This window comes from Falco rusticolus, chromosome 3 (genome assembly GCF_015220075.1).
Source record: "Falco rusticolus isolate bFalRus1 chromosome 3, bFalRus1.pri, whole genome shotgun sequence".
NCBI lineage: Eukaryota > Metazoa > Chordata > Aves > Falconiformes > Falconidae > Falco > Falco rusticolus.
In genome coordinates this window covers 71078540-71098395 of record NC_051189.1, presented here as the reverse complement: position 1 = coordinate 71098395, position 19856 = coordinate 71078540, and the positions used below count along the sequence as shown (strand labels likewise).

At 39.0% G+C, this 19856-nt stretch overlaps 1 protein-coding gene across 1 annotated transcript in view; it reads right to left on the bottom strand.

Moving 5' to 3' along the window:
- The window catches only part of LOC119144514 (dynein heavy chain 5, axonemal-like), a 183050-nt gene that overhangs the window by 50975 nt on the left and 112219 nt on the right, over nt 1-19856 (bottom strand). Inside the window, exons 60-63 of the mRNA XM_037380012.1 lie at nt 15664-15831; nt 7785-8003; nt 6059-6235; nt 2884-3078 (exon numbers count right to left, since the gene is read on the bottom strand). Of these exons, the coding sequence (XP_037235909.1) occupies nt 2884-3078; nt 6059-6235; nt 7785-8003; nt 15664-15831 (759 nt within the window). The remainder of the gene's footprint in view (nt 1-2883; nt 3079-6058; nt 6236-7784; nt 8004-15663; nt 15832-19856) is intronic.

Sequence of the window (19856 nt, the reverse complement as noted above, 5' to 3'; positions counted from 1 at the left end):
AAAAAAATATACTTATCCTGGGATATCTACACAAATGATTACATTTTAGAGACAAACACTTGCATCTGCTGAAATGAATGGAAGTTTTGCTTTAAGCTTAACAGAATATCAGATCACACTTCTTTATTGTTATGTATTTATCCACTTATCTACAAATCTATCAATGTAGTATCTTAATAACATTTGAATATTAATGGCTTTATGCTCAAAACACCAACGTGAAGTAGAGAAATATTTATTGGGTTCAGACAGGGAACCAACGTTACGTAAGAGTCCTGGTCTCACATCAGATGTTGAATTTCCAATTCAGTTCCCATTTCACAATATAAAACATTAAAATTGCTCAAAATCATACGGACTCTTTTTCATTTATTTAAATTTAATATATTTAAGATAAGCATTTGAGATGGTAATTGAATAGTCTTTCCAGACACCTGTTAGACCATGGTTTTGGGATGACTTTTTACCAGAAAAACACCCAGGATAGACATGTTTTTAAAATAAATGTTTGTCTTGCAGGGAGTCCTCTTTGGAAAAGGTATAATTAAAATATCTAGTGGCACATTACAGAGTCTTAGAACAGTATAATATTTAAAAATTAATACTATGTTCCACTACTCTGCACTTTTAGCTCTGTTATAATGTAGGTATATGTGCATCCATCAAAACAGCATGTTGCCTACATTTTTAGTTCAAATAAAACTGAAGGATGAAGTTAGCGTCTTAGTGGCCAACAATATTACCTTATCAAGACCATAGCAAATTACAATATCCCAGATGTAAAGGCATGATCTAAACACTTCGGTATTGAATCTTGACATAACTCCGTTCCTCCTGGACTTTACAGGGGGAGAACTCAGATTCTTCTAACACAGCTGACACCCAAGCCAGGACATCTAAAAGCCCATAACTGAATGAATTTTCATCAGGAAAGCTTCCTCTGCATTTAGAGGCTGCATCCGTGTGCATTCAAAGCCATTTAAGTTTTCAGAGCAGCTCAGTAGTTAAGCCCCATCAGGATTCACAAATTTCATAGGCAGGATATTCACACATACTGACCAAAAGGCAAGCCCAGTAGACATTGCAGACATTTTTCTCTGGCTCATCAGTCAAATGTCATCACTTACAGTGTATGAATAGTAGGGAAAGAGGAAATGGTATTTTAATCTACATCTCCCAGCCCCTGCTTTGGTGAGTACATGGTATAAGATCCTTAAGCAATTCCTGGACCAGAGAATGGAACCTGTGTGTTCGCAGTCCCCTTCTGCCAGCTGCATTCAGGAGCAGCCACCACCTGGAGCCGGGCAATACAGACTCAGTGCCACTTAACAAAGGGAACTGAAGGTGCAGCTTGGAGGACAGTTATTGGGGAAAAGGCTACAGCATGGCAGGAAGAGCCAGTGTAGGTCCCTAACTGAAGGAGGTTCCCTGTTGCCACTCCTGAGCTCAGCTTAGCAGCTCTCTGAAATCCTGAGCAGGAGATGCAGTTCCCAAGGAAGGTGAAATATGAGATACATCCTTCCCTCTACTGTTTTGTGATGATTGCTCACACTAGTGTTTCGTGATCCAGTTTTTGGCCACCAAGTAAGTCTGATGTAATTTAGAGGATGCCGTGTTATCTACTGTAAGACAGTAGATTTCACACAGTCACAAAATACCTAAATTCTTCTGTGAATACCACTCGTGCTTTAAGAGAGCTTTTCATGATGTTTTTAAATGAAGACCTCCATTTTCCCAACATCTTTGATAGTTGTGCATTAGTTTTCTGTCTCTTCTCAGTCAACACTACCCATTTCTAGCTGTGTTTCTACACCATTTTTGAGCATGTTCAAATTATCAGAAACTGGATTTGGCATGAAATTGAATGATGGGCCTTTCTTAGCAGTGCTAGGAAATACAGATCTACATCAAGCTCTAGAAGGTTAAGGATTTAGCTAATAACATCACCATGATGTCACATCACCATGATGCCATCAGCTCTCTGGATGTCACCATCCTTACCTGCGTTCTCAGTTTCTTTTCCTTATCCATCACTTTCATTTTGAGTGAAGACAGTATACCATGGTATTCATGTGATAATCTACAGTTGTAGGACAGATTTGATTTATTAACAACTAACTCTTTAGTATCATGCTCGATCTGGCCTGGAAATATATCATGTGTTTAGATCTTTACCATAACCCACCTTATCCTTATTGATGTAAAAAAGCACAGAAGGTAGGCTGATTAGAAGCGGGGAAAAAAAGAAGTTCTTAATTAAATAGAAGACCCACATCCCAAACAGGATGCACTGCTAGATAGAAAGTGAGAAGGGTGAATAAATTAAGCAATAAATATTTTTATCACATGCATTTAATCATGATGCATCTTGAATTTGGGCTTTGTGTTTGATATGCCTCAAAGATCAATAGGTTTCCATTATATGACAGGCCACCATTCTTTTTCCAATTCCTCCCTTTTTCTTTTCCCTATTTTCCTCTTAAAATGCTTACCCTAAAATGTTATTACCATGCAGCACCAACTGCCTGATCCTGTCTGGTCTTAATTTTGCAAGTAATTTACTTCCCTCTAAGTTTCTCTTTCTCTATGACAAGTAATAAAAAGATTCATCATAAAACTAGATATGGCATAACATATAATTCCAGTTTGCTCTTGAAAGTGTCTTTCTAGAAGACAACAAAGCAGTACAAGCTATTTCATCCTGATACCGATAGGTCACAGGTTTTTTGTCAGTCTTGTTTTAATTTCTGCTTAACCATATACCATAAACGTCAGATTTAAAATATACACGACCAAAGTACAATGACAGAAAAAAACACTTTGCATTGCTACCTATGATGTGAAATGACACGCACATTAAAAAATATTAAATTAACTGTTTACCTGGAGTCCATTATTCTTTTCCTTATTTTTAATCCAGGTCTTCCCTTGACCTTGTGGATCAATCAGCAAAGGATATCTAGATGCTTTTGTGACAATGATGCCATTCTGAATCGAAAGGTCATCATTCGGAAGACCCTGGAGGTTCCATTCACTCACTGTCGCATTGTCAACAAGCATACCAGTAAGGTTCAGGTCCTAATAGAAAATATGTAATTACAAAATTAGTACCAGATAGAGGAGTTATAATAAAATGTTTGATGGAAGGTTTTTCCTTCTTATTCTGTTCATAACGCATGATAGAATGTATTTGGTAGTTACTGTTTATTGCCTCCTTTCTTTACAGTTCAGTACCTAAATCATTGAAGTTGGGCGATAATGAAAGCGAATTCAAATTCTGTTGAGGCTTTGAAGTTCATCAGAGTGCGAGAGAAACTCTGAAGCCAGTTTAATATCTAATGACAAGCTGATTTTTGTATTTGCAAACTCTTTTCTTGCTAGCTGAAGAGAAAGGGTCATCTTGGTCACAAGAACATCTTCCTGCTGTAAAGTTGTAAAGTGCCCTCCAAGTATGTATATGAATACAAGATGGCTTGTGGGAGACTCAGAGAAGAAAGATGTGCTACGGATCAATAACCATGAACTATCATGGACATTTATTGTTGCTATGGTCAGAACTCTTCCCAGCTCATATATTCTAAAATTTGATTTGCACATGTCAACTAACCTGCTTTATTTTGTTCGCTATGAACAGTGACTGGCCTCTTAGGAATGTGTATGTGAAGAAAACAGCACTTAAAATCACAAACTAAGCTCTCCAAATTACAAAAGTAGCTTAATAAAGATGTGAGTTTAAAAATAATATAATTGAAGGAGGTTTTTTTTAATGCTCCTTATATTTTTCACTCAAGAATTTCTATTTGTAAGGTTTGTCTACAAACATCATGTTTAAAAAGAAAAAGCCTGTGACTTCTACAAAAATCACATAATTCAGCATCTGAAGCCTAAAGCAAAATTTCAGATACTGTGAGTCTTATGATAGAATCATGAGAGTGATACCAGCGGTTGCAAGACTCAAAAGATGTTTTACCCCTTTGATTTTTTTACTACTCTGATTATTGAAGAATCTAAATGAAGCAACACAAATTATTGTGAGAAGACAGAAACTCTAAGAATCCAATTTCCATTTGTGAAAAGGACAGTAAAGCATTTAATAGCCAAAATTTTCAGTAATTGGAGCCTAAAACCAAATTTAGCTCCTTAAGCAGGGTAGGGTCTAAACAGCTTTGAATTTTTTCTTAGTGCAGCAGGAAGTATCAGTCACTCTGCAACTCTGAAACTTAGCTAATTTAAGTGCCTAAATACACAGATAGATAGCTAATTTTAAACAGCTCTTTAAATTGTTACGCCTAAATGACTCATTCACCCACAACCAGTTAATCTGTGACAAAGTAAGGCAGATGTCAAGCCTTTTGCTTAACTGCAAAGCTGCATTCTTTCCTGTGGTGTGAAGTATCAAGAGAAGCCCATATGCTGCCTTTTGTGATTACTTAATTCATTGGAAAAAATTAAACCTCTCTTTCATACACTATCATTGAAATCACAATCCTGTCCTTAACGGAAACTATCTAATCAGAATGGTAATTATAGTTTGAAACTTGTTAATTACAGCATTTTATGTCTAACCTGTCCATATGAAAAAAAAAAAACCAACCACCACAGAAACAATCAAAAAGTGCTCCTCAAATTTTGAAGGATGCAGCTTAGTACTGTTGTCAGAACATCTTCAAAGAGGCAGAATTTTAGTTCTTTATGTCTTGGTTTCTGAGGACATTAGACATCCAAGTTCTTATCCTTAAATAGTAAGAAACATGATAGTTATTCCCCAAGGTAAGTGGCTTTGAAGAACATTTTGTACACTGAATTTGAGAGTCTCCCTGGGATTAATGTATGTAGGATGACTCCCATACGACACTGGTAAATAATCTTGCCTGAGCGTATACTGCTACTGGTACCTTATTAATAAATTCGTCTTGGCCTTACACATTATTTATCATCAGAAGCTTTCAAAGAGCTTTGCTGGGCAAGTCAGAATCATTCATCTTTGTAACTCATAGCATAAATTCGGCTGGGCTGTGAGGTTCATGTCAGGTTAAGGTTAATCATTGTTATGAGAACCATTATGCATTACCTAACATAAGCAAACAAAAAAAAAGATTCTCAGGTAACTTCTATGAGATGAACAGCACGACAAAACGCTCATGGCAAAAAGGTCTCCCTAATATATGTTTTAAGTCCCCCGAGAACCTGAAAAGAAGATGCAGAAGGGACACTAATCTACCTTCAGCTATTTCACAATGGTACGGCCACAGCTGTACACAGGTTGTGCATTTGCTCCCAGCACTTTCCAGCAGCACAGACTGCTCTGTCAAAAGCTTTGGTGGCTGAGTTCTATCCTCAGATATGAAGCCATATCAGCTTAATGCCTCCATTCCAGCACTGAGAGTAAGAGAAACCCCCTGAACCATCCAGTGCCTAACTTGGGAGCTGCTGCTTCAACAACTGCCTGGGAAAATATAGGGGCACAGCAACACCAGATGTGGGGTGGTATTCTCAAACACGTATTCACAGATTATTCCTTGTAAGAAGATAACTTAAAATGTTGAGGGAGACAGTTAAAACTGGTGTTTTCTTCAATATATGTATTTTTCACTTTCAGTAAATGCTAGATGTGGCTGATTTGCTTGACTTTATGACAAATTATGGAGACAACATGGTATTTGCAGAAAACCTTCAACTATGGGGGAAAACTGAGACTACCTGATGGAACCTCTTATAAGTTAAATCTATTCTAATCTTGTAAATTTAATCTGTTTCCCATATCATGGAATTTCCTCCCAGAGCATCTGATCTCAAACAGCACCTCTCTCTCAGATCTGCCAGAGCAACAGCCTATATACCAAACTTGCAATGCAAGACAGTATAAAGAGGATCTTAAAACATATTGTTTTAGAAGCTCAGTTGTCAACTGTTCAGATTTTTCATTTATTAAAAATTGGATGGAATGTGACAGCTTATATATAATCTTCCAATTACGTACTTTTCTAGAATGGAATGCTCTGCGCTTTATTTCTCTGCAAGGCAAAGAGTAAGGTCAGGACAGAAGGTGAACACTTACATTACTGTACGGAATGTTGCTGCTGTCCATCTCTTTCTTCCACAATTGGAGCAGCAAATTCCTATACTCCTGATTGAAAGGTCCAGAGTAAGAGAGAAATCCAGTGGCCAGAAGAACATTCCCCACTAAATTAATAATTTGATTTTGAAAGTTTTTGCTGCTTGCTGTCCAACGAAGCTGTATGTAAAATATCACAAAGTGAGATTAAGCAGGTGTAAAACTAACATGAAGATCTTACTCGAGAATTTACCTCTTTCTAGTAAATAATTGTTCTTTGAACAAGGAGTATTTTTGGCTTTAAATCTTTCTTTTCAGAAGTAGAACTTTGCTTGGAAGAGATGGCAACCACCTGACCAAGTGGAGAAAAAGCATCTTTGTCAACAAGCTCGCCAAACTGGTAAGTGCTTTAAAGGAGGAATGAAGTGACAGGATGACCAACAATCATGCGAGGAAGTGGAGGACTGGAATATGTTGCCAAGAGAGTCTCCATCTTTGGAGATATACAAAACCCAACTGGACAATGCCTTGAGCAACTTGCTCTATTTGACCTTGCTTTGAGTGGCAGGGAGGTGGGTTAGATGATCTCCAGAGGTCCCTTCCAATCTCAGTTATGCCTTCCATTCTCAATTATGCCACGATTCCGTGACTTTCTGAATATTATTTTTGAGTCTTACTTATTCCTTTCTCTCTAGATTTCTATTCTGTTCCAATCACTCTGTATGCAATCTTGCTCTGTATGCAATCTTGGCCAGGACCTACATGTTTTAAATTTAGAATTTACACATTTAACCCAGTGTCAGTTTTGCCCAAGGCTTCAAGTGCCATATATAGTCTTAATTTTTTGGTCTGAATTTTCAAAAGTAGAATGGAATAACTGCTCTTAAAAACCTCATAACACAAGGCTTCATAAAACCCACAATAAGGCACTGTAACTTCCTATTTTGGTGTTGCTCTTGAATTTAAAAGTTAACTGAAAAATATGACAAAGCATCTAACATTTTTGATTGATATATTTTGAAGTACAGCTATGCAAACAAATGCTGAAGTCCTGGCCTCATAGGATGCAAGTCAACACTCAGTTTTGACTCAGTGAAATCAACAAAGGAATTATCAAAGCAAATAATCAGATGAGAAGGCGGGGGGGGGGGGGGGGGGGGGGGGGAAAGTGTATCCTGCTTCCTCTAGAAACCTTCAGGCTGAAGCCAGAAAAATCTGCACAAGAAAGGTAAATTTCAAACTCAGCGCAGAAGATACCAATTAACCCATAATTCTGTAAAAGGTAGAAATCTGAACTTCAAATATCATTCAGGAAATTAGTCAAGCTCCAAATTCCTATTCTTGTATACTTGGTGAGAAAAAAACAGTAATCCTTATAAATATTTCAGGGCAATTACTTAGGTTAAGCCTAATTTCTCTTCTTACTAAAGCTAAAAGGAATTTGGCTCCTTGGCTTTAAATCTGAATTTTATCCCAATACAAGCTGTATGACATGACATAAATCATGTATGACATACAAAATAATTAAATTAACACAAGAAATTGTTTTACTTTGTTAGCTACATGAAGCTCAAGCAAAAAGGATACCTATAAACTAAAATAAAGTGTCATATGATAATGAGATGTTAACATGCCTTAAATTTCTTGGCTACTACCAATGATCATTATGGAGTAATCTCAAAACTGAGCCCCTGCTTTGTGATGGAAATATACTCATATGTACTAGTACCTTTTCTCCACCTAACCCTTCAATCAGAGCTGTGGCATTGTTCATCTTCCTTCTGCATGCCTCAGCATCATCAAGTAAAGCCTGCTTCTCTTTCATAGCAGTATCATACATGGCTTGTACTTGATCCAGTTCCATCTGCTTCTCATCCAGCTGAATTTGTGCATTATTCAGTTCCATTTGGGCAGCTGCAAGTCTTCCTTCTTGCAGGGCTAAATTTGCCTACAAACATTTAAAAGTAAAGAGTAGTTAATACCTATTATTTGGCAAGAGCAAATGACATTCATTTAATAGCATATATTGTAAAGCATTGGGTACTTTTTAAAATAACACATTTAAGATTACAGCAGGGTTTTTTTCCTTTTTAACTTTTCAATCTAAAACTGGAACACAAGCATAACATTAAAGTTGTTCAATGCAATCTTAAAATGTTTTAATAATATTTTTTAAATGATCTACTGATCACAGTCATGAATTATTTGAAGTCACAATACACTTTAAATAGCTGTACACTAGATAAATTAAGAAACCCATACAATGTTTTCTGTAATATATTCTCAGTGCAAAAGAAAATTAAGATTGTCCTTGTGGATTATAAAATAATAATCATGATAACAGAAACTACTCTTCCCCTCTCTTTTCCCATCAATTACTTCTACAATACAAATACAAAAAATGCATTTTTTTTCTCTTCCAGAAACTAAAACATTAAAGACTTTTCTCATTCATCCCTTCAGATGCTGGGCACACCCCATTTGTGCAGCATCAGACAGAGCTGCAGAGCAGATACTGTCCATGGAGAGAAAACTCCCTTTTTTTGTCATTCAAGCTATTATAAACTCCTCTTATTATGTCGCAGTTCTCTCTCTTCCCCGGCTGCTCCCTCTTCCTTGGCTGCCCAACCCCTTAACAGAACCAGCCACAGCTCCACCTTGTCTACATCGGCCAACCCACCGCCCCTGAAGCCAGCCCACAGCTGTATATTATCAATGTTAATTAACCAGCTTAAATCTTCTACATTATTATTATCTTATATTAAAGCATTTACCTTATTAAGCCATCTGTTGTCAGGCTTTTCTCACCGATAACCAGAAAGAGCCCTGCACCAGACCCCTCTCTCCTTCCTCACACCTCCCACCCCCTGCTTCCCCAATGCAGAGCATCTTCTTATCCTTAAATTCTGTGAGGGCTAAAAATGGGAGGAAAACAAAGTTATGACATATTGTTTCACCCCCCAGGTGACAAATAGTGAGGTTATATAAGGATCTTTCTTGATCTTGAGAAGGACAGCCTAGGCAGAACAGCTGCAACAACAGAGAACTCGCACCTGGCTGTGTGGATTCATTCATATTTCACCTTGACATTTATCACAGCGGAATGTAAAACTCAAAGGAAAAGGACAGCCACGTGAATTCCCAATACATATAAGCAATGATGCCTTATAAATATGAAAAAGACCTCCGTGCAGCAATAAACTACCCAGAAAGGTTCAAAAGACTGATAAACAGACTTCCCAGTTCTTAAAAGCCCTTAAAAGGCTACCAGCTTTGAAGATGTAGGGACAATGAAAAAATATTTCAGAGAAGTAAAAAGAAAAAGTATATTGTATTCTAACATGACAAAAAACCCTAAAATTATTTACACAAGACTTACAGGGTCTCTAGAAGATTACTTACAATAAGAAAATATTTTACAGACAATTTAAGCAAAGTTTTCAGCCAGTTTTAGGGTAATCATAACAAAGCAGTAATACATTCTGGAATTAGTTTGGTTTTGTAGGGTGCTTAATTATATGTGATGAGTAACGATTGGTTGCACAAGAATGACATACCAGGACGACCAACCTATGTGATTCCCAAAGGCAGAAAGACTACTTGTTTCAGATTACTGTATGGAATCATCGCTATTTCCTCTCTCCCTGTCTTTCTTTCTAACTCAATTTTTCAAAATTACGTGGGTACAAACATGGCTTTTGTCTTGACACCACTGTCAGGTTGGCTGGCAGCTTCCTGTGCAGAGCTTTGCCATGAGAGCAGGAGGCAAGTTCCATTGCCAAGGATGATCTTGTGCACAAGAAGAATATTAAAGTCGTAAGCAGCTTCATACAAAGATTTCCAGCCAATTAGTCGGGAAGGATGTGTCTCTCCCAAGCACAAAGAACCACTGTGGCCTTTCTAATTTTAATGGCATTGCGATGTGAACAAGCTTCACACCCTTAATTTCATCCCTCTGAGTCACGCAGCAAAGCAAGGATTCACAATTTGTTCCAGCTGGATGCAGTGTGAAAGCTCAAATAAATGTATTTTATGTGAATGAACAATAAGGATGCAAGATACAAGATCCACACTCTCATCTGCACTCCTGGAAATGGGGGCTATGCTAGAACAAGCCTAGGCTTGTGTGAGAGCACCAGCTTCGGCTTCTTCTTGCCATTGGCATTGTGGGGAACCACACAAACAATCCTTTCAACATCTGCTCCAGCCAGCGCCTCTACCTTCTCTCTGCATCTGTCTGCACAGGGCAAGTGTGGAGACAGTATCTGTGCCAACCAGGGCCTTAGACTAAATTGTTAAGCAGATATTTTGCCTTCTTCCAAGACGCCCTCAGAGAGGACTTCATAGCAGGTGGTGAGATGACCCTGCTCCTTTGAACCTTTTTGCATTCCACATAAAACCAAGACAAACGAACATGTAATTACTGTCCACAGCTATACTGTTAAATTAAACATGCTCAGGATCTTTCTCTGACATTGAGGTTAACTAGTGTAAAAGAGCTCACATTAAGCTCTCCCAGCCTCTGAAACAGTATGGCTGCATGCAAACAGCCTCAGGGAAATGACCCTTGGACCAAGCTAGTTCCTGAAAGGTGCCCAGAGATTGCTGAGAAAATGCTGCTTAGCCAAGACCAAATTCAAACTAGGGATCATTCTAACAATTTAACAGCGCAGATGATCACTTTAATGTCTAGAAAAATTCCCTAGTACTGTTTAATTTATTAGTATTGACATAGCCATACGTTTCACGTTGATTCATTGCAAACTTAATTTTGCAAGGCACTGGGTATATCTGGCCCTGATTCAAGAAGGCATTTAAATAAAAATGCCTTCTCCAACACAAAGAAATCATACTATTTGATGTTATCCCTGCCCTTGAACAGAATGCGCAGGCCAACCCCAGATCACTCTGAAGTGCAGCTATTGCTCAGTAAATTCAGGAAATATTACTAGGAGAACCCATAATAAAAAAAGCAGCTGAAACATTATAGTTCACCACAGGCAAGGAAGATCTGGGGCTTTCCTAGCATCTCTCTTGTTTCAAGAATTTTAGTTTTCCAAGGTCACTGTTCTCACAGTCCACTAAGCAGTCACTACTGCTGGACCAGGTCAGCAGGTTTCTTGCACTTAAGACACTGTCACTCTGCTCAGGAGCATCTGTGGATGTGCTGGGTGACCACTTTTGCCTTTTGCTTCAGTCTGGTCCTGGGCATGGCATCTGAATGACAACTCTTCATGAAAATGCAATCTCTAGCTGCTCCTGTCCCAGATCCCTGCAGGTTTTGCACAAAAACACTCTACTGGTTTTGTACCAATTCTCTCAGAGACTCCATATCATAATAAACTTGGACACATCGTTATTTAGGGAAACATTATGAGAGGCAAATACATACATAGGTTTTGCAGACATTCTAAAAATAATGTTTTCAATTCACCAATCTAAGTAAAATTATACACATATACATATGTGCATAATTATGTACATCTCTTGGCAAAGGCAGGGACTGGTAGAATAAGGAATCACCCACCATAGGAGAAGGTCAGGTTCAAGAACATCTAAGAAACTTGAAGGTGCACAAGTCCACAGGACCTGATGAGATGCATCCATGGGTCCTCAGAGAACTGGCAGATGAAGTGGCTAAGCCACTATCCATCATATTTGAGAAGTCACGGCAGTCCAAAGTACCCACTGACTGGAAAAGGGAAAATGTAACCTCCATTTTAAAAAAGGGAAATAAGGTAAACACAGGGAACTAGAGACCAATCAATCTCACCTCTGTGCACAGAGATCATGGAGCAGATCCTTCTGGAAACTATGCTAAGGCACATTGAAAATAAGGAGGTGATTGGTGACAGCCAACGTGGCTTCACTAAGGACAAAGGCCTGGAAAATGTGGTGGCCTTCTACAGTGGGGTTACAGCATTGGTGGATGAGGGAAGAGCAGCTGATGTCGTCTACCTGGACTTGTGCAAAACATTTGACACTCTCCCCCACAAAATCCTTTTCTCTAAACTGAAGAGACATGGATTTGACAGATGGACCACTCAGTGGATAAGGAACTGGCTGGATGACCACACTCAAAGACTTGTGGTCAAGGGCTCGATGTCCAGGTAGAGACCAGTGACTAGTGGCGTTTCTCAGGGGTCCATACTGGGACTTGTGCTGTTCAGCATCTTTGTCAGCAACATGGACACTGGGATTAAGGGCACCCTCACAAGTCTGCCGACAACACCAAGTTGAATGATGCAGTTGACACGCTGGAGGGAAGGGATGCTATCCAGAGAGACATTGGCAGGCTTGAGAGGTGGGCCTGGGCGAACCTCACAAAGTTCAACAAGGCATGCAGGTCCAGGCAATCCCAAGCACAAATACAGTTTGGGCAGAGAATGGATGGAGAGCAGTCCTGAAAAGAAAGACTTAGGGGTGTTGGCAGAAAAGAAGCTCAGCATGGCCTGGCAATGTGCACTTGCATCCCAGAAAGCCAACCAAATCCTGGGCTGCATCAAAAGAAGCATGGCCAGCAGGTTGAGGCAGGTGATTGATTCTCCCCCTCTACTGTGCTCTCATGAGACTCCACCTGGAACACTGCATTCAGCTCTGGGGGCCCCAGCATGAGGAGGACATCAGTCTGTTGGAGTGAGTCCAGAGGAGGCCACGAGGATGATCAGAGGGCTGGAGCACCTCTCTCATGTGAAAACAGGCTGAGAGAGTTGGGGTTGTTCAGCCTGGAGAAGAGGAGGCTCTGGGCAGACCTTATAGATCTTATAGCAGCCTACCAGTACCTACAGGAGGCCTGCAAGAAAGCTGGAGAGGGACTTTTTACAAGGACATGTAGTGATAAGACAAGGGGGAATGGCTTTAAGCTGAAAGAGGGTAGGTTTAGATTAGATACTAGGAAGAAATTCTTTACAGTGAGGGTGGTGAGACACTGGCGCAGGTTGCATGGAGAAGTTGCAGATGCCTTGTTCCTGGGAGTGTTCAAGGCCAGGTGGGACAGAGCTTTGAGCAACCTGGTCTAGAGGAAGGTGTCCCTGCCCTTTGGAACTAGATGATCTTTTCAGTCCCTTCTAACCCAACCTATTCCATGATTCTATGATATGTACAGATATATATGTATGTATACATGCAAACATATCCATGCAGAATAACATATAATAAAATCTTTGCCTCAATTTCTTTGCTATCGCTAACCATTCTTTGGGACTAAAACAGCCTTTGAAAGGCACAGAGATCACACCTGTTACCTGGTTTTCACAGTGTCTACTAGCTACCGAAAGTTTCTCCATTTTTTCCATTCAGTTACATGTCCTGACCTCAATCTGTTTTGTTAAGTAATCTAATCCTCCCCTTCATGCCCAAGAGTATATGCTTTGCTTCCACAATCATTGTAGGCCTTGAATTCAGACTTGATTGTTCATTCTTCTGCCCAGTGGGCATCACCTTGACAAGAACACGCTTATTTAAATCGACAACCATCAAATTTTGACATTTCTTGACTGTTACCTCTTCCTGAGGTGCAAGATTTCCTCTTATTTCCTGCTGTGGGTTTTAGTTCAGCATGGAGACAAGTGAAAGCAGAAAAGGCAATAAAGTCTCAGATGTAAAACTGAGTTTGACAGGGAGAATCCCCAATATCAAATAGAATTTATAAACTGTAGACAAACTTCACTTGATCATCATAACAGCCTAAGAAGAACTTAATTAAAATCACTGGAGACATCTCTAAGGGAAACTATACCCCTATACACAGTATTTTAATCAGAGGCTAGCACAATCACAGCAAAAGCCAGGGCTTCTTCATTCTGCTGTTGAAGTTTTTTGAACTAATGGATAAAGAGCAGATGGTGTTTCAGAATTATCAGGTTAATCAAGCAGGCTCGTCTACTAGGTAGCAAGCTAGAGAGGAACAGCTCACAGTCATGCTGAAGGTTTGTAGGAAAGTAGCACACATGGTGACCACTGTATGATAAGCAACCTCACAGCATTGTATTCAGAGGCAAGATTAAGTTACACTTTCTGTATTTGATTCTAACTAATGACCCTTAGGCTACAGGCCACACATCTAAAGAATTTAGGTATCCATTTCTAGGAATGAGTTAATATTTGCACACTATATTTACTAAAATATAAGTCACTTAATTAGTTTTCACAGGTTGTCACATTTAAGATAAATAAGGCACTGAGTCTCAGTTAAGATGCAATTTAAAAATACATTGGATGGATTTTGCAGGTGTTGAAGGGGATTTATCTCCTAGAACAGAAGTTGGGATAAAGCAGCTTGATTAATTCATTCAGTAAACCTGCTTTTAGCATTGGATGATTTAGCCTGTGCTAATACTTTATGCAGTTTAATTGTACATTTATTTTCAATTATTTTCTTAGCATCACTCCAGTGCTTCCTGCAATATCTCCTGCATACTTTAAACATTTCCTCCCTCTGACAACTTCAGTTTTAAAGTATTTGTGTCTGTTGCTATACCTGACAACAGGCACTACTTTGTCAAGAAATGCACATTGTGTTTTTTATCAGCTACAGTGTGACAATAATGTAAATATTTGAACACAACGTTAAATTTATACATAATCTTAAGTCATATATATTCAAATAAAAACTGCAAGAGCACTTTTGCAGTTTTCATTTGCCTCTGCATATAAAGCCACTATTTCCCCTAGGTCTTGCTCTCTTTTATAGCTCTCAATAGCCATGTTTCAAATTCTGTTTTCATTACTGAACATCCCATTATATGAAAAGGGAATTGCTACTTAAATATCACAGAAATATAGTCTTATCTATCAGTTACATGAATAAAAAAATCATGCTTTTAATGAATTCAATCAGACCTGTCTAGATATTCTAAAAGAATATACCAAGAGTTTTGAATGTACCATTCATACAGTGACTTATACAATAGGAGACTGAACATAAGTACAGTGGAAGCATAACCAATTGAAGGTATTTCTTCAGAAAAGAGCCATAAAATCCCCAGTAGAAGCAATGATTATAAATCACTATATAAATATTCTAAGACCTTTTTTTTTTTTAAATATGCTCATAAATGAAACATTTCCAAGACAATAAAGCTATCTGTAGGAATGCAGACAACAGTAGCTGATCTCCTTCTACTGTAGTTCAGTGTTACAACTCATATATATACTCACATGTAACAGATTGACACTCCAAAATTTATTCTTAGAGAGCTGAATACCAGCTAAATTAATTAAAGAATACTTCTGTGCCGAGAACAGTCTCTCCTCTCCCAGATTCTACCAAGACCACAATGACTATGTTCCTTCCCAGGCCTGGCACCAAGTCCAAATCCAAGTCTCGGTATCTCCCACTTGCAGATAGCCAGGCTCTATAAAGACCCTGTGTACCAAGGCTTCCATTGAAAACTGACAACATTCACACAAGTAACAACTGTACCACAGGGCAGCTGTGCAAGGGGAAAAAAGTGCCAGGACATATTTAAACTCTGTGTTCTTGACTTCACAACTGAAGAAATAAGAATCTCTTGTAACTCATGATATTTTTAGCCAAAATAATGCAACATTTTTTCTACTCAATTATAGACATCCCTCAGAAAAATAAAATTAGTAATATGAAATACCTTAAGAGGAAGAACTTCTTTATTAATACCATAGAAGTAAGCCATTGCTTGTGTCCATGAGCAAAGACCTGCTACGTTTCCACATACTTTTTTAGCAGTCTCAAGATTATAATCCTCCATATCCAAATAAGGCTCTAAAAGCTCCACAGTTTCTCCTGTAATTGAGTCCTAGTCAATGGAAAGGAAAAAATATTTTTTAATGGATTTTAGAATAAAGCCTGCTTCATAGAAATATTCTTCATTTTAAAAACATGGGGTTTAACTTCTTGCAGAAGAAATGGACAACACTGTTGCCTTTCATTCTTATAAAGGACAGATTAGCCATTTTTTGTGAAAATAGCTTCTACTTCCATTGCAACAGATTGACCTGAGTTTACTTTTAATATCTCTATTTGACCCATAAGATTTACAGACAGTACTTGTACCTGTAGCTCCACAACAATTTAAGCTGATCTAAGTTATTGCTGCTATAGCACTGTACCTTCTTTCCTCTAACCCTCAACCAGATGTTCTCGCCCCATCTTTAATACCATCGCCAATGCTCAGTTTGGAAGCTAATATGTCAGAAATCTAAGTCAGCAAATTAATAATTCATTTTCTCCTAGATTAGTTCCCTGAACAACCTCACCGTGGCATCAGACAGACACCAGCGCCAACACAACTAAGGGAGTCAAACATGCTTTTTTAGGAAAGAAAAGGGTGAAACTGCAAGGCACTGACTTCACTTCACTGAAGCTAACCCTTTTCCTTAACCACAAAAGTGATCTTTTCCAGCTGTTCACTTCATTATTCTAATCTCAGATTTTTCCTCCCTTCACAATCTGTTGAGAACATGAAAAGCCATATCTTTGATGATGGTGGTTAATCCATTATTATGTGTCAGAAGAAAATTGAATTCATCTCCTTAAGCAATGTAGGAAATAGAAGAGCTTATAGAGAGTAACAATGGTTGCTTAACAATAGAGGCATTAAGAATCCCCTTTTTTAGGCAATGTATTCATGCCTTTCTTTTAATGCACCTAAAAATCATCCTCCATTCATACTGTCAGGCAACATACCCTTTTCCTGGTTTTCTGCATAGCCTAAAGGACTGTCTTGTACTTGTCTGATCCCTAACTACTATAATAACAAAGACACTCATTATATTATTCCTAAGATCAGACATAGTGATGTTCTCACTATGAGCATTTGCTAAAATGTAAAATAGTGCTGGACAAACATTTTGACTTTTTCATTCTCCTACTCAAAATTATGAGCTAGCAAGCTGGCAAAGGTGAAGCAAGGAAGACCAATCAGCAGTGGCCTAAATCTCTGTTCAAAAGCTTGAAAAATGTCATCCTTTTCTTTTTGTAAGTAATGAATTTTAAATCCAAGGAACTATTTTATCCCCTAATCTTCCTTGCCTAAAAAAATCAGGAAAACCCAAAAATCTCCCAAACAAGTAAGCAGCGTAGTCCACTCAGAACTCCAGACATGAGGGCAAGGTAGGTGATTCACCCACTCTGCTCTTCTGAGACCCCATCTGGAGTATTGCATCCAGCTCTGGGGGGCCCACCACAGAGTGGGTCCAGAGGAGGGCCACAAAATTAGCAGGGGCTGGACAGCTCTGTTGTGAAGAAAGGCTGAGAGAGTTGGCGTTGCTTAGCCTAGAGAAGAGAAGGTTCAGGGAGACTTCATTCTGGCCTTTCAACATGTAAAGAGGGCTTGAAAGAAAGACACAGAGACTTTTCATCAAGGCCTGTAGAGAAGGACAAGGGGCAACAGTTTTAAACTGAAAAAGGGTGTCTTTAGATTAGATATAAGGAAGAAATTTTTTACAGTGAGGGTGCTGACACCCTGCAACAGGTTGTCCAGAGCAGCTGTGGATGTTCCATCCCTGGAAGTGCTTGGGGTCAGGTTAGACAGAACTGTGAGCAAGCTGGTCTAGTGGAAGGTGCCCCTGCCCACGGCAGGAGGGTTAACTAGATGATCTTGAAAGGTCCCTTCCAGCCCAAACCATTCTGTAGTTCTGTAGTTGATATACACTCAACCTTAGAAACAAGAAATGAGGCAGGAGGACAGCATGTGAAAGTACCTCATGAGGGGTGGAAGTAGTCTAGTGTTCTTCACCACATTCATCATTATCACTTCCTGCAAGAACTCAGTCTTACAGAGGTCGTTTTGACTCTTCTGAATAAAGTTAAATGTGTTGCAAACTACCAGCAGGAACACTGAAACAGAGCAAGGTCTTAAAAAAAAAGATTAGTCAGGATGAGTTTGGTACAATGCTCTGAGTGATGCTCTGTTTGTGTTGAGAAAGGAACGCACTCTGAAAAATTAGAAAAGGTTCCACTGAATGTACTCTGAATAATTAGAAAAGATAAGGTGGGCACCTGAAGGAGATAAGGAGACCATCAAGTCAGGAAATCATTGAACAAAGAAAACTGAAAGGTCTACTCCACCTAGATCCCACTTATTGTGAATGGAATGATTAGGTGTCAAAATCAAATGAGTATGTATGTAAAAGATGTTGTGTAACCTCTCTCAAAAACTGTATAAAATACCTGACTTTTCACTGAAAACTCTGGAGCTAGTTTGTCTGGTGCGAATCAGCTAGCTCCCCAACACTGCACTAAATAAATACCTTTGCTGCTTAAAGACAAAATTTGTCTCTGAGCAGTTACTCTGTGCTGTTTTGGCATCAATTTGGCAAGGCAGGCAGGAGAACTCTCCGCTGGTGCTGGACTCCAGGGGCCTGGGGACCCTCAGGGACCCCAAATGCATCTTCTGTCGGCGAGGCTCCCCTACCCCTCGGCTTCTCACACAGGTGGACAAGGACTTCTGCACAACATAAAAGGTATTTATATTTATTCTTTGTTTTGAATATTTGATTGTCTTAAGATTTGGGAAGCTGAAAACTTCCTTTAGGTTGTCTTAAAATTTGGGGAATTCCTAGAATGTAACAACTGAAATAGTGTTTTGTGTCTTGTTTGTTTTATGTGTTGTCTTCTACATGTCCAAAATTGGAGTTATGAAATGTATGTTTAAAAAAAAAAAAAAAAAAAAAAAGTAATTCTGGTAATTTGGTAATTCTAGGTGAATAGCTAAAAACTTAACATGCTGCTTAGGACCAAAAACCAAATAATTTTGTTTTTGGCAATTGTTCATTGAAATGCGTACTTTTGTGTGATAATGCGAACTGTCAGTGTTACTGGAGCTGTACGTAAGCACACAGTACCGTGTAACACACTGTCTGTGTGACCAAGGGCTGCCCGCAGTGCGGTGTGTGTGAGAGACGCAGTGTCACTGTGAAGCGAGTGGGGAGCCCCGATCTGATCTGCGTGTCATGTTCCGCACGAGAGGCCGGCCAGAGATAGATGAAGCGATTGAAAAATCAATTTATGAAGTGCTGGAATGCATAATTAGAAATTAGAGCGGGAGACTGTGGACAAAACATTAAAACTAACATCATTTGGGAAAAGCACAAACTAGCCTCTGCACTTAGTGTCATAGGTGCTGTCTGTATACTCGAGCAAAGGGTGGCAAGTGGCTAAGATATATTATCTCCTCACAAAAAAAAAAAATAAGATCAAGAAATAAGGCTAAATAGAGGTCTTGAACTGTGGTGTGTGTTCTGAGATTAAGTATGGTGCCTCCAGTAATAACTAACACATTGTAGACAAATACCAGACTTATTAGGAAGATGGGGGGCGGAGCGAGCAAAGAAATAAGTACCAAAACACCCCTGGGATGTATTTTGAAGCATTGGAAAGAATTTGGTGGAATTCCCAGTGGAAATTTGAACAAAAAGACATTTTAAAAATATTGTAAGAATTGGTGGCCTCTGTATACATTAGGTGATGGTGAAAGATGGCCACCCGAAGGAAGTCTTAATTACAACACAATTTTACAGCTTATGCTGTTTCTTCGTAGAGAACAAAAGTGGGATGAAGTAATGTGTGCAGATATGTTTGTGTGGCAGAAGGAGTGCAGGATTAACACCATCCGATCCTTTGATTATGGCTCTGGAAAAGGATGGGGAAAAACTGAGACCTAAACTACAGAGATGCTCTTGTTGAAATTTTTGTGTAAAAAAAAAAAAGCTCAGGTTGTGGTTCCTTCTGTAGAGCAACCAGAATGAAGCACGTTATAAGATAAAAACTTGCACTAATGTAAGACCTGAAGTGGGGTTGGAGAGTCAAAGACCCTGTGAA